Consider the following 27,140-nt stretch of genomic DNA (forward strand, 5'->3'; position numbering starts at 1 on the left):
CATCAAAAGCTCAACTGCCCCGAAGGTCCAGGAACGAAGAGGGTGCAGCAACAGGGTAAAGGCGCCAGATAGGCTCATCGTTTCGCAGTCATTAGCAGGCTACAGCTGCGGAGCAGCTCATGCCTACCGAGACCGAGAAACATTGTTCTGGGGCGTTGCCTTTGCCCAGCAGCCACGCGTCCAAAGACGAAGGGAGAGCCCTAGCTGCTGAACCCACAAGCGAAGTACGGAGACAACGAATGTGTGACGCCCGTGATTAAAACAAACATACTACGAGAATCTGCAGACTCTAATGCAAAAGCAGAGCTTGTAGCCTACTTTGAAAGCTACAATGCGACAGCGTTGTTCGCAGCCTGCAAAGGCGGATATTGCCAACATCAGTCGCGTAGCTTTTCTGCCCCTATGCAGAGTGCTTATTCTCCAAGAGAGTAGAAAAGCAATAGTGGCGATTGCTGTGGACAGGATCAGAGTGTGAGTGTAAGAGAAGAAGGAAGAAAAGGGTTCGCAATTAGCGTAGACGCTTATTTAGCGCGCCTTATTATAGCTTAGCGTGTCTAATGCGATTCACTGCCGGCTTATGCTCTTAGTAAGAAGCTCTTGTGAAGCTGTAAAAAGGTGAGCAAAAAAAAGTTCTTCTTAGACAGCGCCGCTGCTTGTTTCCTGAGCTCTCTGGGGGTTTTTTGTACTTACAAGAAATCCAATACCCGCAATCGTATGAGAGAACTGTGCACGTCAGCGAGTCACAAGCGGGGTTGGGGCCTTGCCTGGAGAGTGAAAGCGGGGAGGATTTTTCGAATGCTGTAAATACGCCTAATGCCGTAAATACCTATTATTGACGTTAGCGGGATTCGAACTCTCGATCGTTAGAGATACGAGAGCGCAGTAACTAAACCGCCACGCTGGCTGAAGAAGAACTTTATTGATACAATGCTGACGGCTTACAGAAATCATATAGTGAAGAAGTGCCCATAGATCTCTCCTCTATGCAATTAGGTATGAAAGAAGTGGTAATGAGCTTCGCAAACTAACGGGGAGACACGATGAAGCGAGAGTGAAAGGGAAAGCCTGCTGTGGGAGTCTGATGGTGCTTTTGACCCCCGCACGATATGGCAACAGCACCATTACGTGATAGAACTTGAAAACAAAGGTCTGCAGCCTTTTGCATCATGAGAACCCTTGGCCCCTCGAGTAGATGATGGGTACCAGCAATCCCCTGTCTTGATACAGTGCATGTCTTGTATGAGTTGAAGCCCTATAACATGCAATGGCCCCGAGAATGGCGAGGCACCATGGCAGTCGTCCCAACGAGCCTCACAAGACTAACACGTCCAAATGAATTTGAACGATGCACCAGCTTCGCGAGCTCAAGAGGACTCGCACCCTTGATGGGGGGCACGCCAACGTATACCTGAGGCGACATGAGATGAAAGGCTGAACGCAACCCTTCAGGAGAGAAGCAGACATCAGAGACAATAAAGTAAAGTGATAATCGGTGACCAGGATGTGATAGACATGATGAGATGTTGTTGTGACTGGAAGTGATGGGAGAAGACATTCATGTAGAGATTTGAACAAGAATAGCCCGTGTCAATCCTGGACGAGCCATGATTTAGAAATGACTTTGGAAGAAATCAATACCATGATGCAGGGTCATGGCGGTACAGGACGTTTTCTCTATATGTGATGAAAGAGACGTCCAACATGTTCCATGACTGGTTGATGATGTCGAAGTTCAAGCCCATGACTAACGGGCGGTAAGGGGTTGCATGCTACCACAGGAGATGCAGAAAGCCAATCTGCATCGCAAACAATCGCCCGTTGGAGTTAAGGCAGCCTACGAGGTCGTGGTGGTAGAAAACATCGTCGAAAAACATGGAGGTTTGATTTTGCCGAACGATGTGGCCGGCGCTTGTCAGACAGGGCGGGGGTCATCGGCAGCTTCAACGCCTTGCCGGCTCCATGTCCGCAACACCAATTTCGACCCCACCACGTCCAAGATGGCGCCTTCGAGGGGCTTGAGTATGTCTTGCGCTCGGAATATGTTGTCAGGACATGTACTTGCGCATTCCAAGGCTTGCACGGTTCGTGGCAGCTGCCTGACGCTTCCAGCGAGCATGACAACGCCTTCTCCGAACGACATGTGCTTTGCTCAACACCAACATGCCTTGCGCGCCTTCCAGGCATGCTCCAGGGGGCAGTATACAGGCAAAATGGCTCTGAGAGATGGCTGCAGCTCTCTATGGCTCCCTGCCAGCAAGACAGCGCGTGCCACGATGAATGCACGTCTACTTGGACGACACGCTCTGTGTAGCTTTGGGGTAGATGGCCGTAACTTCGGGACATACTCCGGGCTGCAGCAGGTGTTTGGTAACAGCAGTAGCTTCTCATCGCTTCTTTCTCCGGATAGCACGCTCCTCTCCCGACCGCGACATGCCCTGGGCGCCCTCCGAACATGCTCTGGTGCACAAGACACGACCAAGACCAATGCCCGGAGGTACTACTCATCCAGCGACTACTCGTCTTTTACGGAGAAGCTTGAAGACCCCACGAACAAGCTGCAGAGCTACATTTCGACCAGCCGCGACCCCTACCTCAATCTATCCATTGAGGACCACATCCTCCGGAAGAGCCCTGCCGACAGCACAGTCCTGTTCTTATACGTGAACAGGCCCTGCGTCGTCATCGGGCGCAACCAGAACCCGTGGACAGAGGTGAATCTGGGTATCCTCAACGCTGCCCGCGGAACACACGAGACCAAAGATACCGAGCCGCCAGGCATTGGCACCGTAGACCTCGTACGCCGCCGTTCGGGGGGAGGTACCGTCTTCCACGATGAAGGCAACCTCAATTGGAGCATCACATGCCCCCGAGGCGACTTCACACGCGACTTGCATGCTGAGATGGTTGTCCGTGCACTGCGAAGCCTGGGCATCGACCGCGCCAGAGTTAACGAGCGTCACGACATCGTGCTCGATCAAGGCAGCGAGAAGCGGCTCTCAAAACCCCAAGACACCCATCGTACATCCTATACCGTCGAGGAAGGCAAGCTGCCGCGAGCTCTGAAGGTCTCCGGCTCAGCCTACAAGCTCACGCGACTGCGCGCTCTACATCATGCCACGACTCTACTGAGCTCCCCGAACCTACACATCATACCCCACTACTTGCGATCTCCAGCAAAGGATGTTATACAAGCTCAAGGCGTTGAAAGTGTCAGCTCGCCTGTAGCGAACATTGGTTTGGATGTAAAGACTTTTCAGCGTCATCTCCAAGCCGAGTTTGCCGCCATGTATGCTGAAGTGGGAACTCCAAGCATCGTACAAACAGTCGGAGAAGATTATCTGAACATCCCAGATATCCGGAAGGGGTACGACGAGCTTCAGGTACGTCTTTTTCTTTTGAGTTGCATCGTCATTCCCGCTAATTGCCACAGACTGATGAATGGATGTGGTCCCAAACACCTGCGTTCCGCCTTGTGCTCAATTCTAAAAATGACATCGGAATCGCAGTGAAAGTACATCATGGCGTGATCAAGAGCCTTGAGTTTGAGAACTCTGAAATCGCTGACATGTCTCGAATGGCCCTTCGTACCGCGCTGGTCGGTCTAAAAATACAAGATATCAAGAACTGGACAAGATTCTTGCAGAAACGCGTCCGGTCATGGGATCACGGCTTGGCGAAAGTGGCAGGTCGTCTCGATGAGCTCTTGCCGATACCTGAAATCTCTGGCTCTTGACTTCATTTGTTGCAAGCAAGTGCAAATCGCTCGCAATCCGTTAAGAGTTGTGACGGTCGGACGCTGATAGTGTGAGACTTGGCCGAAGATAGCCATCCAGACATCGGTATAGTACCAAACGCGCTTGGTGCAGTTGAAATATGCCCACCCCTGTAAGAGAAAGGACATGAAGACTACCCCTGTTCCGAATCATGCTTGTCCTGAGCGTGACCGCCGACGTTCAGCAATCGCGCCAGATGCTTCGCCAGGTATGCGATGAGTCGTTCTATGTCTTGTTGCTCGTGTCCGCAAGGTATCGAAATCAATATCATCTCCCCAGGCTCTCCGAACCGCTGCCTCCCCGTGTATAAGGCCGGAATTTTCGGAGAATGATCCGTATAGGGCTCTTCGCGTGGACCCTATGGCTTAGTCTTAGTCCTTCTAGATCGTCTGGCAGCGATGTGGTTCCACAGTCGATAAAAACCCGATGCGCCAAGTTTCACCTGCCAGATGGACTTGGCCAGGATACAGTGATGTAGGTCTATCGTCAACATCCGGAGCAGTTGAGCCTGGCGCGACGGCTTCCTGTCGATTACGAGGCGATTACTAGTAAGTATCGCTGACAGGCAAGGAGCATGCCGTCGTCATGAGCGTGCTGTTGTCATGGAGTCCCTGCAAGACGTCATGGACAAGGTTCGTCTCGCATGGTATCAATGTCACCATCATCCACAGCCTGGTACCGTTATGGTCTGTGGAGGTGGAGGGCTGTATAGTAACTCCGTCAGTAAGTGGGTCCTTATTGTCGGTCTTTCTCCGGTTTACCGCCATCATGCAAGGTGTATACCTGCTCTCGAGGATTGATAGTCGGGAGCGATCGAGTCTGGCGGGGACCTCGACAAGTTTGACAGATGTTGTTCCCCGGCTTTCAGCGTCGTTATCCGTCGGTCTGCTCAAGGGTGAGTATAGGGCCGTAGGGCTTACGAGGGTTCGTTCGGTGGTCTTCGATGAATGTGGGCAGATGTGGTTCTCCATCATGGGGTAATTCCACGTCAACTCCCATGCAAGCCGGTGCGTAGGCTGTTGCAAAGAGGCGCTAACCCTGTTCGTTGTTAGTGTGGTTTGAAGGCTTGAGGCAGCTGGCTCACACGGCATTGCGCTCAAATGTTGAAGCATCCCTGAGGCGCCCTTAGACCAGGTGAGGCGCCCTTGGACCAGGCCTGCAGCTTTCCTCAAGCTGGATCTACGCGATCTTCGGCGCTGTCGAACACTCTACTGGTCTGTATGGCATACGATGAAAGTCCGCATGCATGTTAGTTCCTTACCTCAGCTGCATATGGCATGTGAGTGAGGCGATGCAGGAGATGCGCTCACTTTCTTTAAGCTGTATCTTCATGCTCCTCAGCGCCGCCTAAAGCTCCGCTGGTCTGCATGGCTCCTGATGCTAGGTCCTTTACCTCGGCTGGATGTGGCGTATGAGCATGGCGATGCAGGAAATAGGCGCGACACACCAAGCCTTCGATGTAAGAAGTGGACTACACGAGGATTCGGAAGTCGAGGGACTCAGGATCGCAGCTGAGCTCATGTAAGAAGAATTTAATGTGCAGAATCGCCGGCGCAAGGAGTAGAGCTGTAAGAAGCCCTGCGTCAAGGTCTCATGGCGGGTGCTTATGCAGACTTACATGGTGGTGGATTTCAGTGCTGCCATTGTCGTTGTGGCATTACAGCGAGACAGGAGCAGCGTCTAAGATACACCGGGTGCGGGTGTATACCTGTAATGCTGATACTTGGGAGAGGGGAAGAGGGGCAGGTGTAAGTGCCTCGTCGAGCGTAGACCCCCATATTGCCCACTAGCGCCGTTATTGCTCAGAGTAGAACAGCAAGACAGCGACATGTCGGGCATTTGGATGCACAGCGCCAAAGGCTCTGCAATGTTCTTCTCAGGACCCCTGTAGGATTGCTGAAGCTGGAAATGTAGCTGCCTTCACCCAGGGGTGGCTATGATTGCTTCAGCAGTTGAAGCTATATCAAGCTCAGCTTCAGTCTCCCCACCTTCTCCACAACAGCTACAGCAGCAACAGTTACTTCTTTAATCATTCCAACAAGAAACCTTTACAGTCGAAACACGATGAAAAACTTCCCTGCGTTTGTGCTGTGCCTGGGTTGCAACCCAGCCCCTAATCGTATGGTGTCACGTCAAGAACATCTGGCAGAGCTTGTGGGGCATCAGCGACGATGTGGATTGGAGTTGATTATGAAGCTCCCTCCATTCGGGTATGTTTACAGGCTACATTTGCACCGGGACAATGCAAAAGAAGGCAAAACAGTACTATCATCCATGGGCCTAGCCCGCGACCCGGAGTGATTCGGCTGAAGAGTAGCCTCTAGCCCGGTGGAAATCGCCACCCCAACACATTCACTTCCCTTTTCGCGCTCCTTGCGCTTGCGCTAGCCGACTCATCATACACTCGGTACCTACCCACCCTCACCCAAGACCACTCTTGACCGCGACTCGATCTTCAACCAAACTACCACCGCAAAATCCGCAACCAACCCAACCCTGCAAACCTGCACCACAACAACGTCAACAATGTCTCACTCTTCAAGCTCATCTTGGGCCACAATGTCCTCGATGCACACACTCTCCGAGGTGTCATACGACCTCAGCGCCGACCTGTTTCCGGACTTCGACGGCGCATATATCGTTCAGGAGAATCAGTGGAGGCCAAGCGATACTGGTGCTGAGGATGGGGAGACACATTCATGTACGGCTTCTAAAGCACTTGATGATGGAGGCACGCGAGGTGATCTTCTTGTTCCAACAGTGGCTGAAGGCAAGGCTGAAGACGAGGGTGGAACGAAGCGTGCTTGTAGACTACATCAGGTAGTGAAGTGGCTTAGGAAGATGATGAGGTGTTGGTAGGGGGGATACAGTGGAGCGATAATACGACGAGTATGAGTTGTTGATGTCTAGGTATCTTTGAGGTATTTCATGGAGGCGTACAGAGGACATGAATAGATTGAGGACCTCCTAGGTTAGTGGAGGGCGGAGCGGAATGGGGCTGCCATAAGCGTTGTAGACTCTAGGCTGCATGTACTATACTGATGTATCGAAACCAAACTAACTGGTTAGCACATGCGGGCTTTTAGCTCCTGAAAAAACACAGATGTAGAGATATGTAGCAGACTCCCGAGAAGGTCGCTTCTTTCAGTCCCGAGGTCTTGGCAATCTGCGGTCTGCACGCTTGTGGAGTTTCAGCCTTTTCCGCATCGACCACTCGCCATCGCACTACCAAACTCCATCGGAACCGGTGAACGGCTTCATCTGAGTTGAGGTCAGAAATCTGCAGGATGCGCTACGCGTTTCGATATTGAACCAATCTCCTCGATGTCAAAACCTTGGTGCCGGTCGGTTCGAAACGCGGGCTGCCCGTCAGACAGCCGTCATCAGGATTAGCTGCGTTTCAGGTGAACTGCCAACACAACACTACATCAGCTTTTGGCTGTGTTGCCTACTGCTGAGATTTGCATATACCTATACACGTCTTGGGGTGGACACCGGTGGTATGATGCAATCCTTTGCGCTGTGCGCATTTGAGCCTGTCTTTTCCTTGCCTCTTTGTTTGAATATCATCACTGTTAATTTGCACCATGAACGATTACCGACATATTGGTGCTGGTCCACAACATGAATACAATGCGTCAATGAGCTCAGACTACGAACTACTAGACATCACCTATCCTGAGTGGCAGGATCTTCAAAGTCGACTGCATCAAGTCGTGGACTTCAGACAGATTTCTCAAGGTGCGAACATCAATTATCAGTTTATATGAGAATTACAGACTAACTGTAAGTGCAGATAATCATGAGCAGTATCTTCAACCATGGCCTGGCAACAACCTTGAGTACCAGTCGTTTAGCAATCCGAGTCACCTTTCAGATTCCAGCTTTGCGTCGACAGTATCAAGTCAACGGTCTTCCAACTACAGTAACTTCTCCGCTCCACCAAGAGGCTCAATATCGTCTTCCATGTCAACATGGTCAAATAGTCCCAATATCTCATACGACCCTCGTCAGATACACGCCGATTACCTGCAGGATAATGCGCTACCAGCTCGGAATTCCTATAACCAGATGAGATTAGATGAAGTCATCTTGCCAGCTGCAACAAGAAGAGCGATTAGGCGGCCGTCTACACAAGAGAAGGATTACTTCAGAACATGTGTCTCAGCTAGCAAACATTCCCGGTCCTGTAGCAAGGAACACAAGTATTTCTGCACAAGCTGTGAGAGATTTTTTGTAGAAAAAGCAGACTGGAAAAGGCACGAGGAAACCTACCAGGAGCGACCGGAGATGTTCAAATGCGACCTCTGTCCCGCGATATACTTCCTCGAGAAGGACTTCGCTACACACCACGTGCAATCTCATCGATGTGCTCCTTGCGCCGAGAACATCAGGTGTAACAGGAAGGCCCACGTACTTTCGGCCAGAAAGCAGCGCATGAATCGAACAGGCTGGGGATGTGGGTTTTGCTGTCATTTCAGCTCTGACTGGACCGAGAGATGCAACCACATCGCTCAGCACATTGAGAAGGAAGGTCTCACGAAATCAAGATGGTATCACAGCAAGGTGATCCTCTCCTTATTGCAACGGCCAGAAGTGTACTACGAATGGACAAGTCTGCTTCGAAGCGCTCAACCACGCATCACAACCTGCTCATGGAATCAGCATTCGACAGGGCGGGTTGAAGGCTATCCGGAGAGTAACCCCACTCCGCAGCTTCAGGATTATCTTGAGTATTTCAGCCCGGATCAAGACGCAGCGTCACTGGCGCAGCTGGCATTTGATAAGATGGTCAAGATTACCGCGCCACCCCCAGTACCACCTAAAGACTACCGCAATACGTCACTTCGGGACTTGACAAGAGAGACGGAGTCATGGACACAGTTTATCAACTCGGTTGTTGAGAACGATGTTTTTCCTACAGGCGTTTGTCGTATCGATAGATGGTAGTAGCCTGCACACACTAATGTATAATATCAAACCATGTAACAAGCCAGTATTGCCTTCACGCGCGTTGCATTCCACAGCTCAATAAACTTGAGAATTTCACGGACAAAACATAGCACTAATTCCATAACGTCGTATTAGAAGCTATCGATTCGACGCGTGTTGTCTGCTTCAATCCATCACCACCCCTCCAACTCCTCGCCCTTCGTCTCCAAGCTCGGCGGCTGAACCGGCATTCCATTTTTCAGCGCCGCAACAAGCGGATCCTTCTCCATCATATTCTCTATCTTCTCTTCAGTGCTAACATCAGTCTTAACACGCTTGTACGCCATCCTCGACGGCTTATCAATGACATCCGCGAACTTCTTCCTCCTGGCTTCTGACCAAGCACCCAGCAGCTTCTCGTCGCTGAACGCCTGTCCTGACAAGATGCGAACCAGGACATCAGACAGCGACGCCGCGTCAGCCATACCTGACGCAAGACCGAGACCCGCATACGGATTCGTCAAGTGTGCCGCATCACCTATAAGGCAAGTACGAGAAGCGCCATGGTACAGTGTAGACGCCAGACGCTGATGAGCTTTATAAGGCGCCACCCTAACCACCTTGTATACCACCTCACCCTTCTCATCCCTACCCTCATTTGGCAACATAACCCGCAGTCTCTCATCCAAACCCCCTTGAATCTCCTCCTCTGACATACCGACAGGCACACCGTACGAAACGCGCCACAGCAACGGCTCACCATCTTTTTGGGGACTAATACGACCGATGAGTCCATAACACTGCGGATCTATGATGAAGTTGGCATCAAAGAAGCCGTGGGCGTGGAAGTCAAAGTACAGGTCTGTGGCTACGAGCTGGGCGTCGAGGGTTTCACCGTCAAGGGAGATGTCGAGGTATTTCCGGATGGTGGAGTGGGCGCCGGACGCGTCGATTAGGTAGGTCGCTTCTATTGATTCTTCGTTGGGCGTGATGTGGACGTGCACGCTGTTTTCTGATGGGGTGGATGATGTAACGCTGGATCCGAGTCGTATTTCCACTTTATCTCCAAAGGAGGCCAATCTCTTCATCAAAACCTCCTGAAACTTTCCCTGTGGTAGGAGTAGTTGACCTTTGCCTTTCATTCCTTCTCCCGAGTTGTCAAACGTCTTGCTCGCGATTACTTTACTGCCGTTTTCGAGGCTGGTTCGAAAGCAGAGTCCTGAACTTAGGCTTCCGGCTTTTACAAGTTCGGGTAGTAGGCCGTTGACTTTGGCAAAGATGGGGTAGGTGGGTGGTTGGTGGGCCATTGCTCGTGTTGATGTTGGGTCGGGTTGCTGGGGCTCGATGACGATGATTTTGTTGGGTATGTTTGACTGGGCGAGGAGAAGGGCGAGGAAGAGGCCTACGCATCCGCCGCCTGCTATGACTACGGGAAGAGTCATGGAATGGTTGCCATTCGACTGAGGAACGTCGTTGACTTTGGAGCTGCCATTAGAACCTGGGTTATCGAGTGTATGGTCACTCGCCGTGACATTTGTGGTCGCCATTTCAAATACAGCGAAGCCCAGATATTCGTGCTCTTCTCAACTCTAAGATATGGCTCCGAGGACATCTATCTGAAGTTGGGTTTTGTGGGTCACCTTGCAATGTGTCACATCAGTCGCCTGATGAATTTACCATCAGATGGGCTTGACAATTATATAAAGGGTCAACTCATCACATTGAATGATATCTTTATATAACAGATTCATTGGCCACACACATCGTCATTTTCTGGCGCAGCGCTGGTGTTGTCATGACGAGTATCCACCAAAGGCGGCCCCATGTGGGGAACCGATCTCGGAATCGGAACGCCTGCATACTTCGGAACCAGCTGCAGGAGGGCTCTCCCAACAATCCAGCGCTCTCAAAGACCACTCATTCCACAATCACGTCATCCAACTTGCGCGATATCCTCAACCACAGCGGTGGCTTGTCCCATAGAATGAAGCATCTCTGGTTATGCCAACCTTGACTCTCCTCACACAACTCAAAGTCGAAGTGCCACAGCAGACGCGCTAGGACTGAACGGAGTGTCAAGTAAGCCAGGCTGAAAGATTGCTCAGCATGTAACATGTTTCACGCGTGGAAGTACGACTTACTTCTTGCCAACGCAATTCCTTGGCCCGACATGGAATGGCTGTACACATCCCAACTTGTCGTTCTTGTATTCTTCGGGTGGGTCTGGTAGCCAGCGCTCGGGAGCGAAGGCCTCGGGGTTATGGAAGTTCCTGGTCGAGAAGTAGGTAGAGTATTGATGGACACCGACGGATATCAAGAGGCATATTAGCTAGTGTGAAACGGCTGCTGATCGCACATTTGACTCACATCTGCAGGTACGAAATAGCCGGCAATTACATCGCCGTCTGGTCCGGTACGTCGTGGAAACGTACCTGGTACGGCAGGAAAACACCTCATGGACTCTTCAATGACGGCGTTTAAGTAGCTGAGTCGAGGTAGCGATGCCAGAGTGATTTCCTCGTCTGACTTGAACGCGGTGCGGACTTCCTCCTGCGCCTTCCTTCTTACTTCCGGGTTCCTAGCGAGATTGTAGGCAGCACCAGAGAGTACAGTCGCAGTAGTCTCAGACCCAGCGATGAGAGTAACAGCAGCAGTAATGTTGACCTCATCGGGTGTCATAGCAGGTCCCTTGCCACCATTCTCCTTTGTAATCTATGGCAGTCAGCCAGTCAGCCAGTTCCCACAGCAAACAGCCTCCGCCCCAACAAATCTGGAAACCAGAACTCACATAACTCATCACATCCCTAATTCCCGCTCCCCTTCTAATTCTCTCCTCCGCCTTCCCCACCGCAAACGCCATATGCGAATTCCTCAGCTCCTTCAACCTGGGCACAATCTCAAACGCCTTCTCAAACCCCCACCACAACACTGGATACCGTCTCGCAACCCTCAAATACCTCAAAAACTTGATCCCCTCAAATATCCGTTCTGTCCAAAAGTTAAATCGCTCCTGTTCCAGCAAATTGAAGCAGTCGTCTAGGATGAGCCGCGAGGCTATGTCGAACGCCGTGAAGTTGAACCATTGCGTCACGTCTACACGGCCGTTGGCGGGGCCGTCGATTTGCTGGAGGAGCTTGGAGGTGAGTAGCGTGAAGTAGTGGCGCAGGAGGGGCTCTTGGTCGCGAAGGGCAGTGCCGGAGAAGGCAGGGGAGACTTGTTTGCGGATACGGTGGTGGTCGGTGTCTGTGGATTGGAGTATGGATTGGATGTCGGATGGTAGGTCGACGAAGAAGTCGCGGTCTTTCTCCAGTTGGCGTTTGTTTGGTTTGGTGCCGTAGATGTCTGAAATGAGCAAGGAGTTAGTGAATGTGCTCGATTGTGCAAGTGGGTAATCAGGGAGGGCGTTGCGTACCTAGCCATGCTTTTTCGGATGTGAACGTCAGGCCATCCGGTACAACTCTTACGACTTCTCCGTATTTTTCGTGGAGCTGCTTGGTTGTAGTGTGTGAGTTGCCGAGGAAGATGTGGTAGAACTCGGGGAAGTAGAATGCGGCATGTGAGGCTGGGCCAGGGAATTTCGATAGTCGATGGAAATATACTTTGGCGGCGTAAGTATACGTAACCTTGTTTTGGGTGATGCTTAGAGGCTTTTAAGTGCTTACAGTTGTAGATTGCAACTCCCAGTGAGTATGTAAGATACTGGATTCATATCAGCGATCAGTTTACATTGACAATTCTATGGGAACAGACCCCAGCAAGGAAGATACCACTGAGATAGACAGCATTATTGATAGCAGTAGACATGATTTCAGTAACTGGATCTGTATGAAGGAAGGCTATTCAAAATGGCGGGGAAGCTTGATAGCTATAGAGATTACAATCATGCCGTGCCACATACTCCGGTGACCTAAGGTCCGGAAAATGCAGCCCAGCTGCTGACTGTTTCTCACCGGATCTGTCGGTATCACTATTGGTCATAAGCAGTAAGATGGTGCTACGTAGTCAAACACGAAATGAATCAGCAGGTACTTCATGGGAAAAGCTATCCCTGGGCCTGCGAGGACTGCATAGAACACTAAATGTAGTATAAGGAATTACACGAACTAAAAGAGGATCATGGTTATTCCACCAACATCTGTCACATTTTAACTCGTGTCCGTCATGTCAACACTCAATCCCAAGTTCTCGATTCCTGGGAATGAACATCATACGCATACTTGATCCCAATCTCGTACTCAACCAACGGAATCTGACCACTTGGGTTTCTCGCCTTCATATCAACTGCACTACTTTTCGATCTCGCCATCTTCTTAAACACGCCTCTCCTATTGGCACACCAAATCTCTCGCAGGCTGTATTGACCAGACCAAGCCCCTGCAATCAGCTTTCCACACGGGGCGCATAAGCTGGGTCCGTTTGCATGACCTTGGAAACGTCACATATGAGACAAAAATGTCGAGCGTAGCCCGTCCTTCGACGACCGCATGGTTTGATTATATCAGCTCGATCTAACCGCCCGGCTTCAACAAACCAGTCATGTTTGAGAGAACCTGTTTGACAACAACGCGTCGGGCGGCCGGGAGGGCCATGTCTTGATGCACCAGATCCTAAGTTCTGTTTCATCCTTCAGGCCATGTGTCTTTCATAGATTAGACACTCAGCCGGACCCAAATTGGCGGATTCGACAGAAAGTGTATTGGGGCGATGTCGGTACCAAGATGAATGCTGTTTGAATCAGCAAAAAGATTGGCTTGTATATCTTTGAGCTAGATACCTGAGTTGTAATTGAGTAAGCGAGGTTACTGCTCTCGAAGCGAAAATAGTATGCCTTGCCACGGCAGTAGCTAAATCTGGAATTCTTTAATCATTTTAAGAAAGATTGAGACGCGCCCATACTAGCTTGTTCATATGGTTTCTCATGGTGAATCAGTCGAGGCGAATACGCTCTGCGTCTTCCGGGTTGGCGTCAAGGAAGTAGTGCGTATCACTTTTGTCGGTAGCCATGACTGATGGTCGTTATGAAGCTGGAAGTAAAGATTCACTATTTATATTTGTCGGGGCATCAGTTTCACTGTATACTTCAGTCATACGACACGGTGTAGTCGCATATGAGGTCTCGAACATTGCGAATGACGTCCATACCATCTTCAAAGCATTTTTATCACTTACAGGCACTTCCGGAACTCGATTTGTACCTAAGGAAGACATCGAACGATTATTTTATCGAAGAATACAGGTAGGCGGTACAAGCGGAAGCAATCGTGCGCCTTCTAGATGCTGTGCCACAAGGCTCCTTCATACGCAACTCACCATAACGGATTTACCAAGACATACATGATAGCACCCGCCTGATTTTCCCTCTCAGTTAGAGTTCTTCTAAACATCATGTCGGCCATAGGGCTTATTGATGAAGGTGGAGAAACGTGCGTGAACTTGTTGTATTGGAGCTACGGGAGAAGAGAGAATATCTATGGTGCGCGCACGGAGCAGCTGACTAATCAGTGCCTGGCCAATCAGAGCACGGGAAGCCTGATTCACCGTGAATACTAGTGAAGGCTCTCACCGCGTCTCGACACTTATCCCTTGGCTCCTCCTTAGACAACCAGGCAGCCACCCATTTACCCGCTAGTACCTTGACGGCCTAGCTTCTTCACTCCCTCTTCCCAATGCGCATATAGACCTCTTTCCGATAGCTCTAATAAGACATGATTCTCCCCAACCTTGACGCTTGACACATCACATCACTCTATCCTCTCAATTGTTCATACACAAACTCGTCCGCAACTTCCCAATCACTTACCAAATATTTTCAACTATAATGCCCGCACCTTGGTGGCCAAAGCAAGCCCTCAGCATCGAAGGCGCATCCTTTCAAAACCTTCAGAGAGATGTCACTGATTCAATCGCTCGACAACTTATCAAAGAGCTTCCTCCGATCACAGAAACCTCCGTGGTCCACGACAACGGCTGCGGCTATGGAGCAATGACCATAGCAATCATGGAAGCCAACCCGCCAGTCGGCCTCCAGATCTACGCCACCGATTTCAATTTCAGGTTCCTTTCACAGCTGAACGCCAAGCTTACACAAAACCCGACATGGCCGGTCAAGGTCAAGACGATGGATGCTCAAAAGCTCGCCTTTGCGGACAACACTTTCGATATCTCCATCACCAACTTCGTCTTCGCAGGATTGCTCGATGACGTTGGTGCGGCCTCGCACATTCTACGAACCCTAAAGCCAGGTGGAACTGGCGTCATAGCTGTCTGGAAAGACATGCCCTGGCACGTCGCACTCGAGAACGCTCACCACAAGACTCGTGGTGCAGACAAGCCTATGGCACCTTTTCTCAGAGATAGCCAGTACAAAAAGGAGAAGATCGAGCAGGTCACTAAGAAAGCCGGTTTGAAGGATGTCAAGTTCATTGAGTTGAATGCTTATCTCAATTTCGGCACTGATATGAAGCGATGGGCGGATATTGAATGGACCTCCTTGGGCGTACCAATTAGTGGCTGGAAGCAGAGAGATGAAGAAAAATGGGAGGAGGCTGTGGACTCTATTATCAAGGAGCTAGAGCACTGCGAGGGTCACAAGGTTGAAGATGGAGTCCACAAGATCCGTATGATTGCCGATATCGCCATTTTACAGAAGTAGAAGTGAGGCACTACTATCAGTGTGTCTATCTCAGCTTGTATTCATCAACAGAACTGTAGGTAGATGTCTGCTACTACTAGATAGTGAATAGATATCGATTATAGCGTTTTAGAATTCATCTGAATGTAGAAATCGTCTTCAAGACATGTGTCGCTTTTACCAAATACTTGCTCAGCATGTCCGATATGCCGTATGCGAAAGTGGTGTTGAGGTCTTGTACTGCGGTAGGTGGCAGTCATAATCCGGTTAGTTAAGTGAAGAATGCCGGCCCCAGAGGAAGCTCCCCATTCCACCGGAGACTTTCCCAGCAGGGGCCGTCCAAAAGTCACCAGGGAGTGTCCAGAGAGTCTCCGAGGCCGGTCAGGTCATTATCCCCAGATTTACTTAAATCTCGAAATCTCAGGATCCGCACAGATTCTCCTATTGTCTTCCTATACTCCACATGACAGAAAATGTCCTTTGGAACCACGCGCGCAAATTTTCTTGCCTATTAACAACTCGCTATGCCTAAATCCAATGAACCATCCACAGCATCACTCTCTCCCACAACACCAAAGTTGGCGAAGATTTCTGATTCCACAAACCACGGTACCCGCCCCTAACATACCAAGCTACAATACCACGACCCATCCCATCTATCAAAATGCACTCGTCTCTCTCAATCAAGCATGACTTTCCAAAAGCCAAGCTACATATACTTAACCAAGATTTTCCTCTGCTTGTGGCTGCTCACCCAAGCATCCCTCATAACATGCGCCTACCTCCCCCAAAACGATTCACGGCTGAGCAATGAGATCATTCGCCACGAAATTATCACCCGCAGAATCTTATCCATCACACAGTTCCTCGATAGACCAAGTGCAGCGATTATCAAAATGGAATTCTCGAATTTGGTGGCCTGGTGCGATGGGTCTGCGGGAGGAACGTGCGGAGAAGCGAATGATTATAGTATGTTGAAATTTATTCTTCTCTATCTTCATGTTAAGAGTTCTTCATGGAGAGAAGCTAACGTGGTTTGGTATAGTGATTAGATATATGCTGCAGGGGAATGGGAAGGGAGGGTCTTATCCGGATGATGATACCAAAATCAAAATACAGCTGGGATACGACTATGTGATCTCCCGTATTCCATATGAGAATGGGGTGCAACACATAGGGTGAGACTGAGAGGTATTGGGAGTATCAAGGATAATTGCTCGTGGGTCTCTTGGAAGAGATGGGAGTGATGGAGGGAAACGTGAGAATTGCGAACTACCATGCATGGATCATTGGATTGACATCATCTGGGGAATCACCTTACGATACCGAAGTCGATGCTTTTTCTGTAGATAATCCATCGCAGTCTACACTGGCAACATCAATACATCTGCCTCGCTTGCCTTATTATCTTGTTAATTTAATTTAAGGCCCGATGATAGAACACAACCCTATATCAGAGTCTTCGCAACTTCCAGCTCCAGCCGCTGTCCTTGATGATTGAATGTTTGCTGTCCACCACATCGATATCCGCGAAGCTAGAGTCATCACTTGCTACATAGTATAGATGCAGCCAGACATTTTTGATCACATCTGTCATGAGGAGATTATATAGGCTTCCAACACCACGCGAGGCCAGAAAATGCATCTAAGATTTTACGCTCTGTCGGTGAAAGTTGAGGGAAGTTCTTCACGCGATAATTCCAATTCGCGCCGCGTATATTGAAGAAGAACCCCAGTGCCCAGAGCCACTTTGCTGGGCCAAATGGAGCGAGCTCACGGCACCCTTTGATGATGCAGAGGACGACTCGTCCATCTTAGACTAAGTGTACATTGTGGACTTCAGCTACCCTCATGGTATTCCTTTACATGCTGTATTGTATGACGATGTCCATTTATGATTTCATGCGAATGTAGATCGTAAGGTATGTGCAATGTTGGCCTAGTGTCTAAATTGCAAGTGAGAGCAGCTACATACTTAGCTTTCCAAAACTCGGCCTCGCTGTGAAAGCGGTCCGCATGTTCGTCCACCGAGGATCTAAGAAAGGACAATGGAGAAGGGGTGCCGATCGTTTTCGGTAAGCAGCCTCGTTCGCGGACCAGTGTTTCCGTCACAGGCGTTCGGGTGCCGCCGGGCTCGCCATCGGACTCCGAAAATTCATCGGATGGCATTCGCCAAACCTGGTCCCGCGAGCGCCTGGGTCCAGAAGTGAGCCCGCGATATTTGTGCATGGCGACCGTTCGAACCGCGTATTCGCCAGCCATGTGTTCCGCGATGTGAATGTGTGGTGACATCGGCAAGCTCAACCATCAGATTGCCGCGACTTGCCGTGTGGGAAGCCGCATAACTTAGGGGGCCGGACCGGACCGCCAACCAACCACCAACCCCTGCGGCGCTAGAGGAACTGCGCACCGATTGGCCGGGCATCTCGATATGCTTGTCACTACAGTTCTGCTGCGGAGGGTCTTTCGAAATTTAGAGGAGCTTAGCAGAAGAGCTAGAACAACAAGTGCTATGGGTATGCATCACGTGAGATATGACTAGGAAGTACGTCACGTGATATCTACTTCACCTCCCCATTCGGAGACAAGAAATGGTGTAGTAAAGTGAAATGGGCTCGCAAAAATAAAGGAATATCGATGTGATACTTGAACACGATAATCGTTGACAGGGCCCGGGAAGATAGGATTCTACTAGACAGTTACGACAATCACCCGGCGCATATCGTGAGCAGTATTTTCCGAGTGTAGTCTACTGTAAAGGAGAAAGACTACCTACTCTCTCTCTCTTACAGCGCCCTCGAACTCAACAGCTTCTCCAAAATCCCTAGATAACCCATTCTCCGCCATCAAGCCTTCCAGTGCCTCAATTACAACCAGCGTAATCAATTCTCCACATCCTCCTTCGTAAAACACTTAGTGCTATACTCCAATCTGAGACTTAGCATACCATCACGACTAGCCGTGCACTCAACCCATCAACTTGAACTTCGCGCCCTCGATCCACGTAGGCACGGATTCCACGCCTTCTACAGGAAACTGGATCTCATGGTCTGCATCATGGCACGATACCATCACCTCGAAGGTTGGGTGTTTGGGAAAGTTGGGTCAAGGCTGAGATGCGATAATAGTTGGTCCCAAGGCACGATGTGCGAGAGAGCTTGCCTATTGTACCACTTCAAACTTGCGAGGAAGGTCTCGTCATCTAGAGCCGGTGCAGTGTGAGTCCTCTGCGAACATGGATACTGTATCCAGATAGGTAGAAGTTCGATAAACAAGCTAACCATACCTGTACCTGCCTCTGAGTTGCGGTTCATGTATGGTGCTTAGAGTGTTATGTCGCGTTCATCTTCTCAGTTCTGCAAAGCGACTGCGACGGCAGCGAGTACCAGTCGGTGCATCGAGAATTTTGACTCAGTACTGACATTGATCATCATTTTTTCGAATGTTGTTAAGGTGTCGATTAGATGCGAGGGGCTAGTCCAGCGCATACGTGCCTGCCACTTCCTGAAGCAAGATCTGGGTGCAGTGAAGTCGCTGGCACGCCTTACTCAGAGCCCGCATTCAGTTCCATCGCCAAGCGCTGACCTAACTGCCGAATAATTTCACTCGCCTGACGTTATCGGCGTAACCTATCTAATCAGGCAGTAGTGATAGCTTCTGAAGGAGGCGAAGTCGCATATGCGCACATAGAGCTCACCGGAGAATGAATTGCCCGGCCAACAGTCAGACTCGGCACTCATTTTCACCCACAGCCGTAATATATCTATCTCAGTATTCAACTTTCTGTATACTAACCAGCAGCAGCCAAAGACAATACAGCCTGGACGTTGGTCAACCCAACGAAGGGCTGTAGTGAGTAGTAGGCGACCATCTCTTTTTGCCTTCGTTCGAAACACCAAAGGTTCTGGGGGTTTTTTTTTGGTTTCTATCTTTTTTTGCTGAGCAACCATACTCTGGCCAGCGCCGTGCGACGGCGACTACCGCCAGGGCCAAGCCAGCATTACATGGCGAGAAGTTCATAGGAAATTTTGCCCGCCGTTTGACTACACAGACGGCGCCAGAGAGTCTAATATTTCAAGGAGCGCACACTCTCGTTGTACAAGCCATCTATTTCTGAACAGACAGAACCTAGTTCTTTCATTTTACTCGCTATCTGGAGACCTGCGTCATCACAAGTGAAGAGGCGAATCAAGCACAGCATGCAGGAAGATGGAACAGTTTCGTGGTTAATCATTATGGCGGTAAGATCAGTCAAGATTATCATGTACGGTATTCACGACTTTTGTTTCGCTCCAGTGTCTGAGCGAGGCGATGGGCTAGGAGAAAAAGACAGTATCAGCCTGCGATAAGTGTCTAGTCTGCGACGTTCGAATTAGCTGCTCGGCTGATAATCACTTGCATTTCAGAGACTATCTTCCAAGTCGGGTACATCGCTGGGTTTGATTTGTCTCTCCCACATATCATTATACATACCATTTTTTTTAATCAGCTCTTCATGTATTCCTCGCTCCACAACCCGTTCCTCGTGTAGACCACTCCAACGCCGGACTGTTTACCGACCTTCAAATCCAGCTTCTTCATGGCACAAGGCCTCTTTGCGGCGTCGATTGCGTATTTGAAGGCTTTATTTCAGACTTTCCGAACCAACCCTTCTCATATATCCACCGGGATGAGCCTGTTCTTCTACAACATAGTTCAGTCCTGTTTGTTCCAAATTTGGTGATCCGTGCCTCTGTTTGTTTCGGGTTCATTGGCAAGTCGAACGGCTTCGTGCTATCAATAGCGCATTTCGTGGCAACCACGTACGTCTTTGTCGTCATATTTGCTATACCCAAGATCTCCCGTCGAATACGGAGTAAGCGCAGCGGAGGGATATCCACGTCGAGCTCGCGGGGCCGTGATTTAGTGTTAGCCTCCATGTCCCTCACTGTACATATCCTATCGTTGGTGGCTCTCGGGCTTGCAACACAGTCTTGGCGGATATACTGCATCGCCACGTCTCTCGCAGTAGATCTTTTGACTTTATCTCTCAACAAGGCTTACTTTAGGAACCGGTTCGCAGTCATAGAGAGACATGGCGCACTGGCAGCCTTGGCAATGATGGAGATACTGCGTAGCATACTTGGGCCGATTGTTCTCGGGGGTTTGCAGAGTTACTTGTTTCGGGATGTGGAAGTCTTCTAGGTGGCAACCGGAATTAGCGTCATATCTCTCTTTTCGTTGACTGTCGGTTACGTAGTAGGAAGCGCAACTTCTTAACAAGTCTCTGGCAATGTATACTACGACTTCCTGGAGTCTCGCTTCTGGCCTATTGCACGTGGGAGGAGACCTAGTCTAACGACTCGCAAAGTGAAGGATGTATACATGATGGCAATGGCCGAATATAAGAGAGGCTTGTAGTACTTCATCGTGCTTCTTGATCGTGGGGGCGATGGAGGTGGAGAAGGCTAAAGATAGCTTCCATGGTGGGTGAGGTGTGGCTAGTGACGTACGCCACCGCGGGCCAGCCGAAACAAACCATAGATCGGGACACGAATTGCCAAGTCAAGACATCCAACGAATGCTCCCTTGGAAGCCGTATTGCCTCTCATCCCCCCAAATAAAGCCTCCTCCATGAGGTAGCGATTGTCTACGCGTCGCCAAGATGTCTGCGCCCGCTACATCTGACCCCGTACAGCAAAGTGGTAGGTGAGCTTGCAGGTTTCGGAGGTGCCTGGTGAACTCCGCATCCTGGTCGCGCGGATGGTGCTGATGTGTCCCCGAATTGCACGCTGACACCAAGTCGCAGGCACGCTGTCCAAGTCGCAGAAGAAGAAGAACAAGAAAAAGGCGAGCGCGCACGGAAATGGGAATAAAGCAGAAGAGGCAGGAAAGCCGAATGGGAACGGGCATTACGCGAAGACGGATGCAGACGACCATGAGGACGAATCCGAGGATGAGGACGAGCAGGCCGTATGCAATTTCCCTCGTCATTCTTACACATGCACATGCACATGCATACTAATACCACGGCATGCAGAAGTACGCCGCTCACTCCATGGATCCTGACGCCGACGATGTAGACGATGTAGACGACGAACAGCCGCCTGTGTCTCCAACAATTGCGCAGTCAAATGGTACGCCACGTCATAGTATCTCTTCTGCGATTGCGCTCGGACTGGCCCGCTCACGGTCACAACAAGGAGGCCTCTCGCAGTCACCGCCGCCGCCTTCAGACACCAGCGCACGCCTAGATGCCGTCGCAAAGGAGCGAGATGCACTGCGACAGGAAGTTACGGAGCTGCGTAAGAGCCTAGAGAGTTTACAAAGTAAACAGGATGCAGAAACATCAGACGAGTCACAGTCAAAGCACGAGGAAGAGATACGGAGTCTTAGGGAGGAATTGGATGAGGCTAACGAGGGCAAGGAGCACTTTGAGACACAGTACAAGAACCTGCTGAGCAGAGTGAACACCATCAAGACCAGTCTGGGTGACAGGCTCAAGGCCGATGCTGTGAGTTCTCCTATTCTCACCGCAAGTATCGCTGCATGCTGACAGGTTGTAGGCCCGGATTGAGGAGTTCCAAACGCAGATCGCCGAACTTGAAGACCAGACGCGGGAGCTGCAGGAGAACAACAACAGCCTCACCGAAGAGCTTGCCAAACTACGACAAGAAAATGAAGCACAGTCGGCCGAGATCGAGACGCTGCGGAGCAGGTCGACTCTGTCGCAGCAGAACTGGATCAAGGAGCGCGACGAGCTGATATCACGAGAAGCATATGCAAGAGAAGAGTTTGAAAATGCGAAACAGGCCATGCAGGACTGGGAGGTCCTGGCCATGAACGAGCGGTCGTTGCGCGAGAATCTTACTGAGAAGGATGCGGAACTTAGGGAGCAGCTAGAGTCGATGAGGGACGAATACGAGAAGGCTGCGCGCGACCGAGACACCAATAGCCAGGCTGTAGAAGGTCTACAAAAGGCACTACAAGAAGTGCAAAACCGTAAGTTGCATGTACTTCTAACCAAGGCTACTACTGACTGACCCCCTATAGTGCGCAAAGCCGAGCTCAAAAAGTCGGTCGAAACGTACGAATCACAAATCAACGAGCTGCGAAAGCAAGTCCAAGCGGCTGACTCGGCTGCGAATGCCGCCAAGGCAACGCTCGAGTCGACACAGAAGGAGCTTGAACGAGCACTCCCGTTCGAGAAGGAGGTCAAGGAGAAGAATCTCTTGATTGGGAAGCTTCGACATGAGGCAGTCACGCTAAACGAGCATCTCACCAAGGCGTTGCGCATTCTGAAGAAGGGGCGGCCAGAAGACAATGTCGACCGGCAGATTATTACCAACTATTTCTTGCATTTCTTGAGCATTGATAGAAGCGATCCGAAGAAGTTTGAGGCACTGCAGTTGATCTCCGCGTTGCTGGGATGGACAGACGGTAGGAATGCAGCATCCTTTATTCTACATACTATACTAACGACAACACAGAGCAAAAAGAACAAGCAGGTCTGGCGCGTCCTGGTACCTCATCCAGCTCGACAGGACTTCGCCTTCCATTGACACCCTTCCGACGGACACCGTCTTCATCACAGCTGAACTCTGCCGCAGCAGACCCCATGCTTATGGCTAGCAGCTCGAGCAACAAGGAGTCGCTAGCAGAGTTGTGGCAAGACTTTCTCGAGCGGGAGGCTGCAGAGGGCAGGGGCAACGGATCGAGAAGAGAAAGTATGGCGAGTCAGGCACGCACTGATGGCGGACTGGGCATCAACGAAAAGAAGTAATGGCCGGATTAGAGTGAGTATAGACACCAGCTGTCTTGTCCCAGTGTTTGATTCGGGACTTGAGCTTAATAGAGCTAGGTGCTCGAGGCACCGGGATTGCTTGATCGACTTCCTTTGGTGCCACATGTTGTTACATTCCCAATGTACATATATTCCAACGCCTGAGCTATGCTCGTGTATGCATCTGAGGTCCACTTTGACATCTAATGTGTCACCTCGCCTGGTCTCCTGTCGTCTGCGGGACCGCTTTCCAGTTAGGTCGCGGCTTAACCCTCCACCTGTACGCTTTATAGCCGCAATTCAACCCTTCCAACCGGTGTGCTTCAAGACCTGATCTTCCTTTTGCTTGCGTGGGTCTGGCAGCATGGTTCGCGCTCTTATCGCCTCGAAGCGTCTATCCCTCTTCAACTGCTTGGCTTGCTTAGGGGTCGGCCGGCGAATGGACCAGTTGAGCTGGCCGAAGATGGTGGTTTTGATGGCTGCACACACGTCAGCCAAACTTCCTGGACGTCCAATCGCATTTCACATACCATCCACACAGTACGGGCATAGAATGTGCATCCGCTTCACCCTCCCGCAGCCCGAACATGTATTTAATGCTGTAATATCCTTCAGTCCTTTGCCCGCCATGAACCGTTGTCGCTTCTTGCGGTATGACGTCTTCTTCTTCGGCACTGCATTGAGTATGCCGTCCCATATGTCGGCTATTGACGGTAATGACGGCAGCGATAAGGAGGGTAATGCGAGTGCGCCAAAGGGTGTGTTGAATGACTGTGAAAGGCGCTGGAGGAAAGGCGAGCTCAGGACGGGACGCATGGGGCCATTGAGTCCCGGGAACAGTGACTGCCACAGCGGGGGAAGTGGGCGGGCGAGTGCCATTTTGATTCTACTCGCAGCGGTCGGCGGGGATTGCGATGGGCGTAGATATGTCGGCTTGGTGTTGCAAATTGTCGACCCCAGTCAGTCGGTCCACACACAGTCCATGCTTGACTAGGCCGCGCTCGCGCCTTACCGCCATATCACTAGCGCGCTTTCGCTTCCCAATGACCCCTTTCCCGCGCCTGCATCTCCACGACAAAGTCGCCAGCGCAGCGACCCTGACTATTTACCCTCAGGCGACGACATCTCCTCCGTTCTCCGTCCTCCCTCCTACATTCACCACCACCCCCACCGCATTCCCTTCCCACTCGCACACGTGCCATCGAGGCCTGCACCGCACACAATGGCTGCCGCGTACCAGAACCAGTCGCAGCCCATCTTTCCGGACAGCTATGTCGGTTTCGACAGCATCACCAAGCAGATTGAGCGCAAGTCGGTGAAGCGGGGCTTCCAGTTCAATGTCATCTGCGTCGGTAAGTCCATCACGTATTTCCATCTGGAGTCCTCGTGTTAACACGCTTACTAGGTCAGACCGGTCTCGGCAAGTCGACGCTTATCAACACGCTCTTTGCCTCGCACCTCATGGATAGCAAGGGTCGCTTCCAGCCCGACGAGGAGGTCCGCAGCACCACCAACATCCACCCCGTCTCACACATCATCGAGGAAAACGGCGTGCGTCTGCGTCTCAACATTGTTGACACGCCCGGATACGGTGACCTGATCAACAACGAGCGCTGCTGGGACCCAATTGTCAAGTACATCAAGGACCAGCACAGTGCCTACCTCCGCAAGGAGCTCACCGCCCAGCGTGAGAGGTACCTCCAGGACACGCGCATCCACTGCTGCCTCTTCTTCATCCAGCCCTCTGGCCACGCCCTCAAGCCCATTGACATTGTCGTGCTCAAGAAGCTGAGCGAGTTTGTCAACGTCGTGCCCGTCATTGCCAAGAGTGATAGCTTGACCATGGAAGAGCGTGCCGAGTTCAAGCACCGAATAAAGGAGGAGTTCCAGTTCCACAACCTACGCATGTATCCGTACGACAACGAGGAGGACGACAACGAGGAAGTTCAGGCTAAGCAGGCCATCAAGGTGAGCAAAGATACCATGGCGCTGTAATTTACAAATGCTGATTTCTGCTAGGAACTCCTTCCCTTTGCCGTTGTCGGCTCTGAGAGGACCGTCGTTGTCAACGGCAAGAACGTCCGTGGTCGCCAGAACAAGTGGGGTATCATCAATGGTGAGCCAGATGAACCGCATCTGCCTGGAGCAGCTACTAACGCGTCACAGTCGAGGATGAGAACCACTGCGAATTCGTCTACCTCCGCAACTTCCTCACCCGTACCCACCTGCAAGACCTGATCGAGACCACCGCGCAAATCCACTACGAGTCCTTCCGTGCCAAGCAGCTGCTTGCCCTCAAAGAGAGCTCCCACCAGGGTCACTCCTCGCGCCCCATTTCCCCCTCGGCCGATCGCGAGCTCAGCAGGAACAGCCAGCGCATGACCATGAACGGGTACTAGGAGTTTCCGAATCATAACCGCGTGGACAGCAACGGGGGCAAGTCGAGCGGACCTCCACCCCCGCGTATGGAAACACGCATGGAGAGGCCGGTACCCATGGTCGATGTCGTTTGAGCGCTGCGTGGCGGAGACTAGAGTGAAGAGGCAGATTGCCATGTTTTGATACCAGTGCATCATCTAGCACGAAAACGGGAGAGCGAGTGATTTGCGGCACATTCAGATTTGACACCTTTCTCAATATCCTTTTAGTCATGATTGACCTTTTTTATACTTCTTTCAATCTCGTATGTCATAGCACGGTGTAGTGGTTTGGGCTGAGAGACCTGGATAGTGCACGGGTCCGTCTAGGATAGCGAAGTAATTCGAAGCCCCCTCTGGTTTCATTCTCCCGTCCTAGTGTCTTGTAGGCGTGGTTCTTGTTTTCTCTGTGATGTCCATTGCTCTTTCCTCGGGTCTTGAATTGTCAGACCACTCTCGACATCGTATGATCCCCTGGATGACCCCCCTGTTGAGCTGGAAAGCACGACACCAGCTTTCCCCAATCATGCCTTTTCACTCGCCCATATGACTCACTCATCTCATCTTAGCAACCTCGACCCAGCAAAATCCTCCATACTGTCATCGCCCTTCTTCGCATTTCCCATCTTCCTCCCACTCCCACCATTCCCAGTCACTCTAACCGGACCCTTTTTCCCTCTAGCAGTAGTACCCGGAGAGCCATCTGCTGGAGAATCTAAAAATGATTGGTTGGTCTCGCTTTTTCCCACTATACGCTCAATTACTTTTGCCTTGGCTCCGGCGCGTTTGAAGCGATCGTCGTAATCCGCTACTGCGTCTTCGGTGTTTGCAGTGGAGAAGGTTTCGGGGTCTGTGAGGGAGTGTAGGAGGGGGGTGTTCGTGTGGAGACGGGGGTTGGGTTGCAAAGGTGGTAGCTGACATGCCGCCTTTGGTATTCCATTGCTCCGGTCCTCGATATCATTGTTTTGTTCCTGTTGGACTTCAAGGGTTTTGGAAGGCGACAAGAGACCGGGAGAAGTGGGATTGGGAAGTCGCGAAGCCCATATTACACTGCGGCCGTGGAGTACGCCTAGAGCAGCGAATTTCTCAAAGCCTTTTTCTAAACCGAAGATTCGGCCTTCGATGCGGCCGGCGTGGGCGCCGTCGGAGGCGCCGAGTGTGTAGGCGGTGGTGTAGAGAGTGTCTTCTAGGGTCAGGAGGGTGTCGAAGGGGTCGGTAGAGTCGATTTGGTCGGCCATTTTGGGGGAGGTTGGGGGAGGTTGGTTTAGAGTTTAGGGTTTAGACTTTTGGGTTTGGGGTTTATGCGGATGTTTGTTTAAGTTCTGTGTAGTCGCAATGGGACTTGTTTAGAGTCGATACGCGACAAGGTTGAAAATGCTTCCTTCTAGTAGTATTCTCGATCCCTATTATTAATGAAAATTTCAACGTGACTTCTTATGGCGACCATACGAGTGCTAACAAAACCCAGCCTTTAACAGGTATTACTTCAGTTTACATGACACCTCTGTTCGTTCTGTAGAGATGGAGGCTCAGCTCGTGTGGCGTCGCGTGGCTGGCGGGGTAGGTAAGTTTTGGCGGGGCAGCTCCATCACACATCCGGCGTGTGAGTGATCGCGCTTGACTCA

General features: G+C 50.9%; 10 protein-coding genes across 10 annotated transcripts; 6 read left to right on the top strand and 4 right to left on the bottom strand.

Moving 5' to 3' along the window:
• Window positions 1–2,210: 2,210 nt before the first annotated feature.
• Window positions 2,211–3,733, top strand: PtrM4_090180 (LplA, Lipoate-protein ligase A; the record flags this gene model as incomplete). Its single annotated transcript, XM_001934535.2, has 2 exons — window positions 2,211–3,380; window positions 3,431–3,733. 2 exons carry the CDS (start codon window positions 2,211–2,213, stop codon window positions 3,731–3,733), a joined length of 1,473 nt encoding a protein of 490 aa, XP_001934570.1.
• Window positions 3,734–6,332: 2,599 nt separating this feature from the next.
• Window positions 6,333–6,632, top strand: PtrM4_090190 (uncharacterized protein; the record flags this gene model as incomplete). Its single annotated transcript, XM_066106915.1, has 1 exon — window positions 6,333–6,632. The coding sequence occupies one exon, from the start codon at window positions 6,333–6,335 to the stop codon at window positions 6,630–6,632; it is 300 nt and encodes a 99-aa protein (XP_065962583.1).
• A 728-nt stretch (window positions 6,633–7,360) lies between these two features.
• PtrM4_090200 (uncharacterized protein) lies at window positions 7,361–8,723 on the top strand (the record flags this gene model as incomplete). Its single annotated transcript, XM_001934533.2, has 2 exons — window positions 7,361–7,514; window positions 7,570–8,723. The coding sequence occupies 2 exons, from the start codon at window positions 7,361–7,363 to the stop codon at window positions 8,721–8,723; spliced, it is 1,308 nt and encodes a 435-aa protein (XP_001934568.2).
• Window positions 8,724–8,899: 176 nt separating this feature from the next.
• Window positions 8,900–10,252, bottom strand: PtrM4_090210 (UbiH, 2-polyprenyl-6-methoxyphenol hydroxylase and related FAD-dependent oxidoreductase; the record flags this gene model as incomplete). Its single annotated transcript, XM_001934532.2, has 1 exon — window positions 8,900–10,252. One exon carries the CDS (start codon window positions 10,250–10,252, stop codon window positions 8,900–8,902), a length of 1,353 nt encoding a protein of 450 aa, XP_001934567.2.
• A 370-nt stretch (window positions 10,253–10,622) lies between these two features.
• On the bottom strand, window positions 10,623–12,509 carry PtrM4_090220 (CypX, Cytochrome P450; the record flags this gene model as incomplete). Its single annotated transcript, XM_066106916.1, has 7 exons — window positions 10,623–10,794; window positions 10,847–11,034; window positions 11,073–11,417; window positions 11,494–12,047; window positions 12,118–12,303; window positions 12,368–12,404; window positions 12,456–12,509. The coding sequence occupies 7 exons, from the start codon at window positions 12,507–12,509 to the stop codon at window positions 10,623–10,625; spliced, it is 1,536 nt and encodes a 511-aa protein (XP_065962584.1).
• A 2,014-nt stretch (window positions 12,510–14,523) lies between these two features.
• Window positions 14,524–15,357, top strand: PtrM4_090230 (S-adenosyl-L-methionine-dependent methyltransferase; the record flags this gene model as incomplete). The annotated part of the gene is made up of 1 exon (XM_001934530.2): window positions 14,524–15,357. One exon carries the CDS (start codon window positions 14,524–14,526, stop codon window positions 15,355–15,357), a length of 834 nt encoding a protein of 277 aa, XP_001934565.2.
• A 5,992-nt stretch (window positions 15,358–21,349) lies between these two features.
• PtrM4_090240 (Myosin-tail-1 multi-domain protein) lies at window positions 21,350–23,098 on the top strand (the record flags this gene model as incomplete). Its single annotated transcript, XM_001934529.2, has 4 exons — window positions 21,350–21,829; window positions 21,882–22,317; window positions 22,369–22,755; window positions 22,806–23,098. The coding sequence occupies 4 exons, from the start codon at window positions 21,350–21,352 to the stop codon at window positions 23,096–23,098; spliced, it is 1,596 nt and encodes a 531-aa protein (XP_001934564.2).
• Window positions 23,099–23,398: 300 nt separating this feature from the next.
• PtrM4_090250 (mitochondrial 54S ribosomal protein bL32m) lies at window positions 23,399–23,977 on the bottom strand (the record flags this gene model as incomplete). Its single annotated transcript, XM_001934528.2, has 2 exons — window positions 23,399–23,577; window positions 23,629–23,977. 2 exons carry the CDS (start codon window positions 23,975–23,977, stop codon window positions 23,399–23,401), a joined length of 528 nt encoding a protein of 175 aa, XP_001934563.1.
• A 343-nt stretch (window positions 23,978–24,320) lies between these two features.
• On the top strand, window positions 24,321–25,497 carry PtrM4_090260 (CDC3, Septin family protein; the record flags this gene model as incomplete). Its single annotated transcript, XM_001934527.2, has 4 exons — window positions 24,321–24,450; window positions 24,504–25,066; window positions 25,118–25,214; window positions 25,265–25,497. 4 exons carry the CDS (start codon window positions 24,321–24,323, stop codon window positions 25,495–25,497), a joined length of 1,023 nt encoding a protein of 340 aa, XP_001934562.1.
• Window positions 25,498–26,066: 569 nt separating this feature from the next.
• Window positions 26,067–26,753, bottom strand: PtrM4_090270 (Yae1-N domain containing protein; the record flags this gene model as incomplete). Its single annotated transcript, XM_001934526.2, has 2 exons — window positions 26,067–26,074; window positions 26,114–26,753. 2 exons carry the CDS (start codon window positions 26,751–26,753, stop codon window positions 26,067–26,069), a joined length of 648 nt encoding a protein of 215 aa, XP_001934561.2.
• Between the last annotated feature and the right edge of the window lie 387 nt (window positions 26,754–27,140).

Source organism: Pyrenophora tritici-repentis, chromosome 4 (assembly GCF_003171515.1).
Source record: "Pyrenophora tritici-repentis strain M4 chromosome 4, whole genome shotgun sequence".
In the NCBI taxonomy this organism is placed as follows: Eukaryota; Fungi; Ascomycota; class Dothideomycetes; order Pleosporales; family Pleosporaceae; genus Pyrenophora; species Pyrenophora tritici-repentis.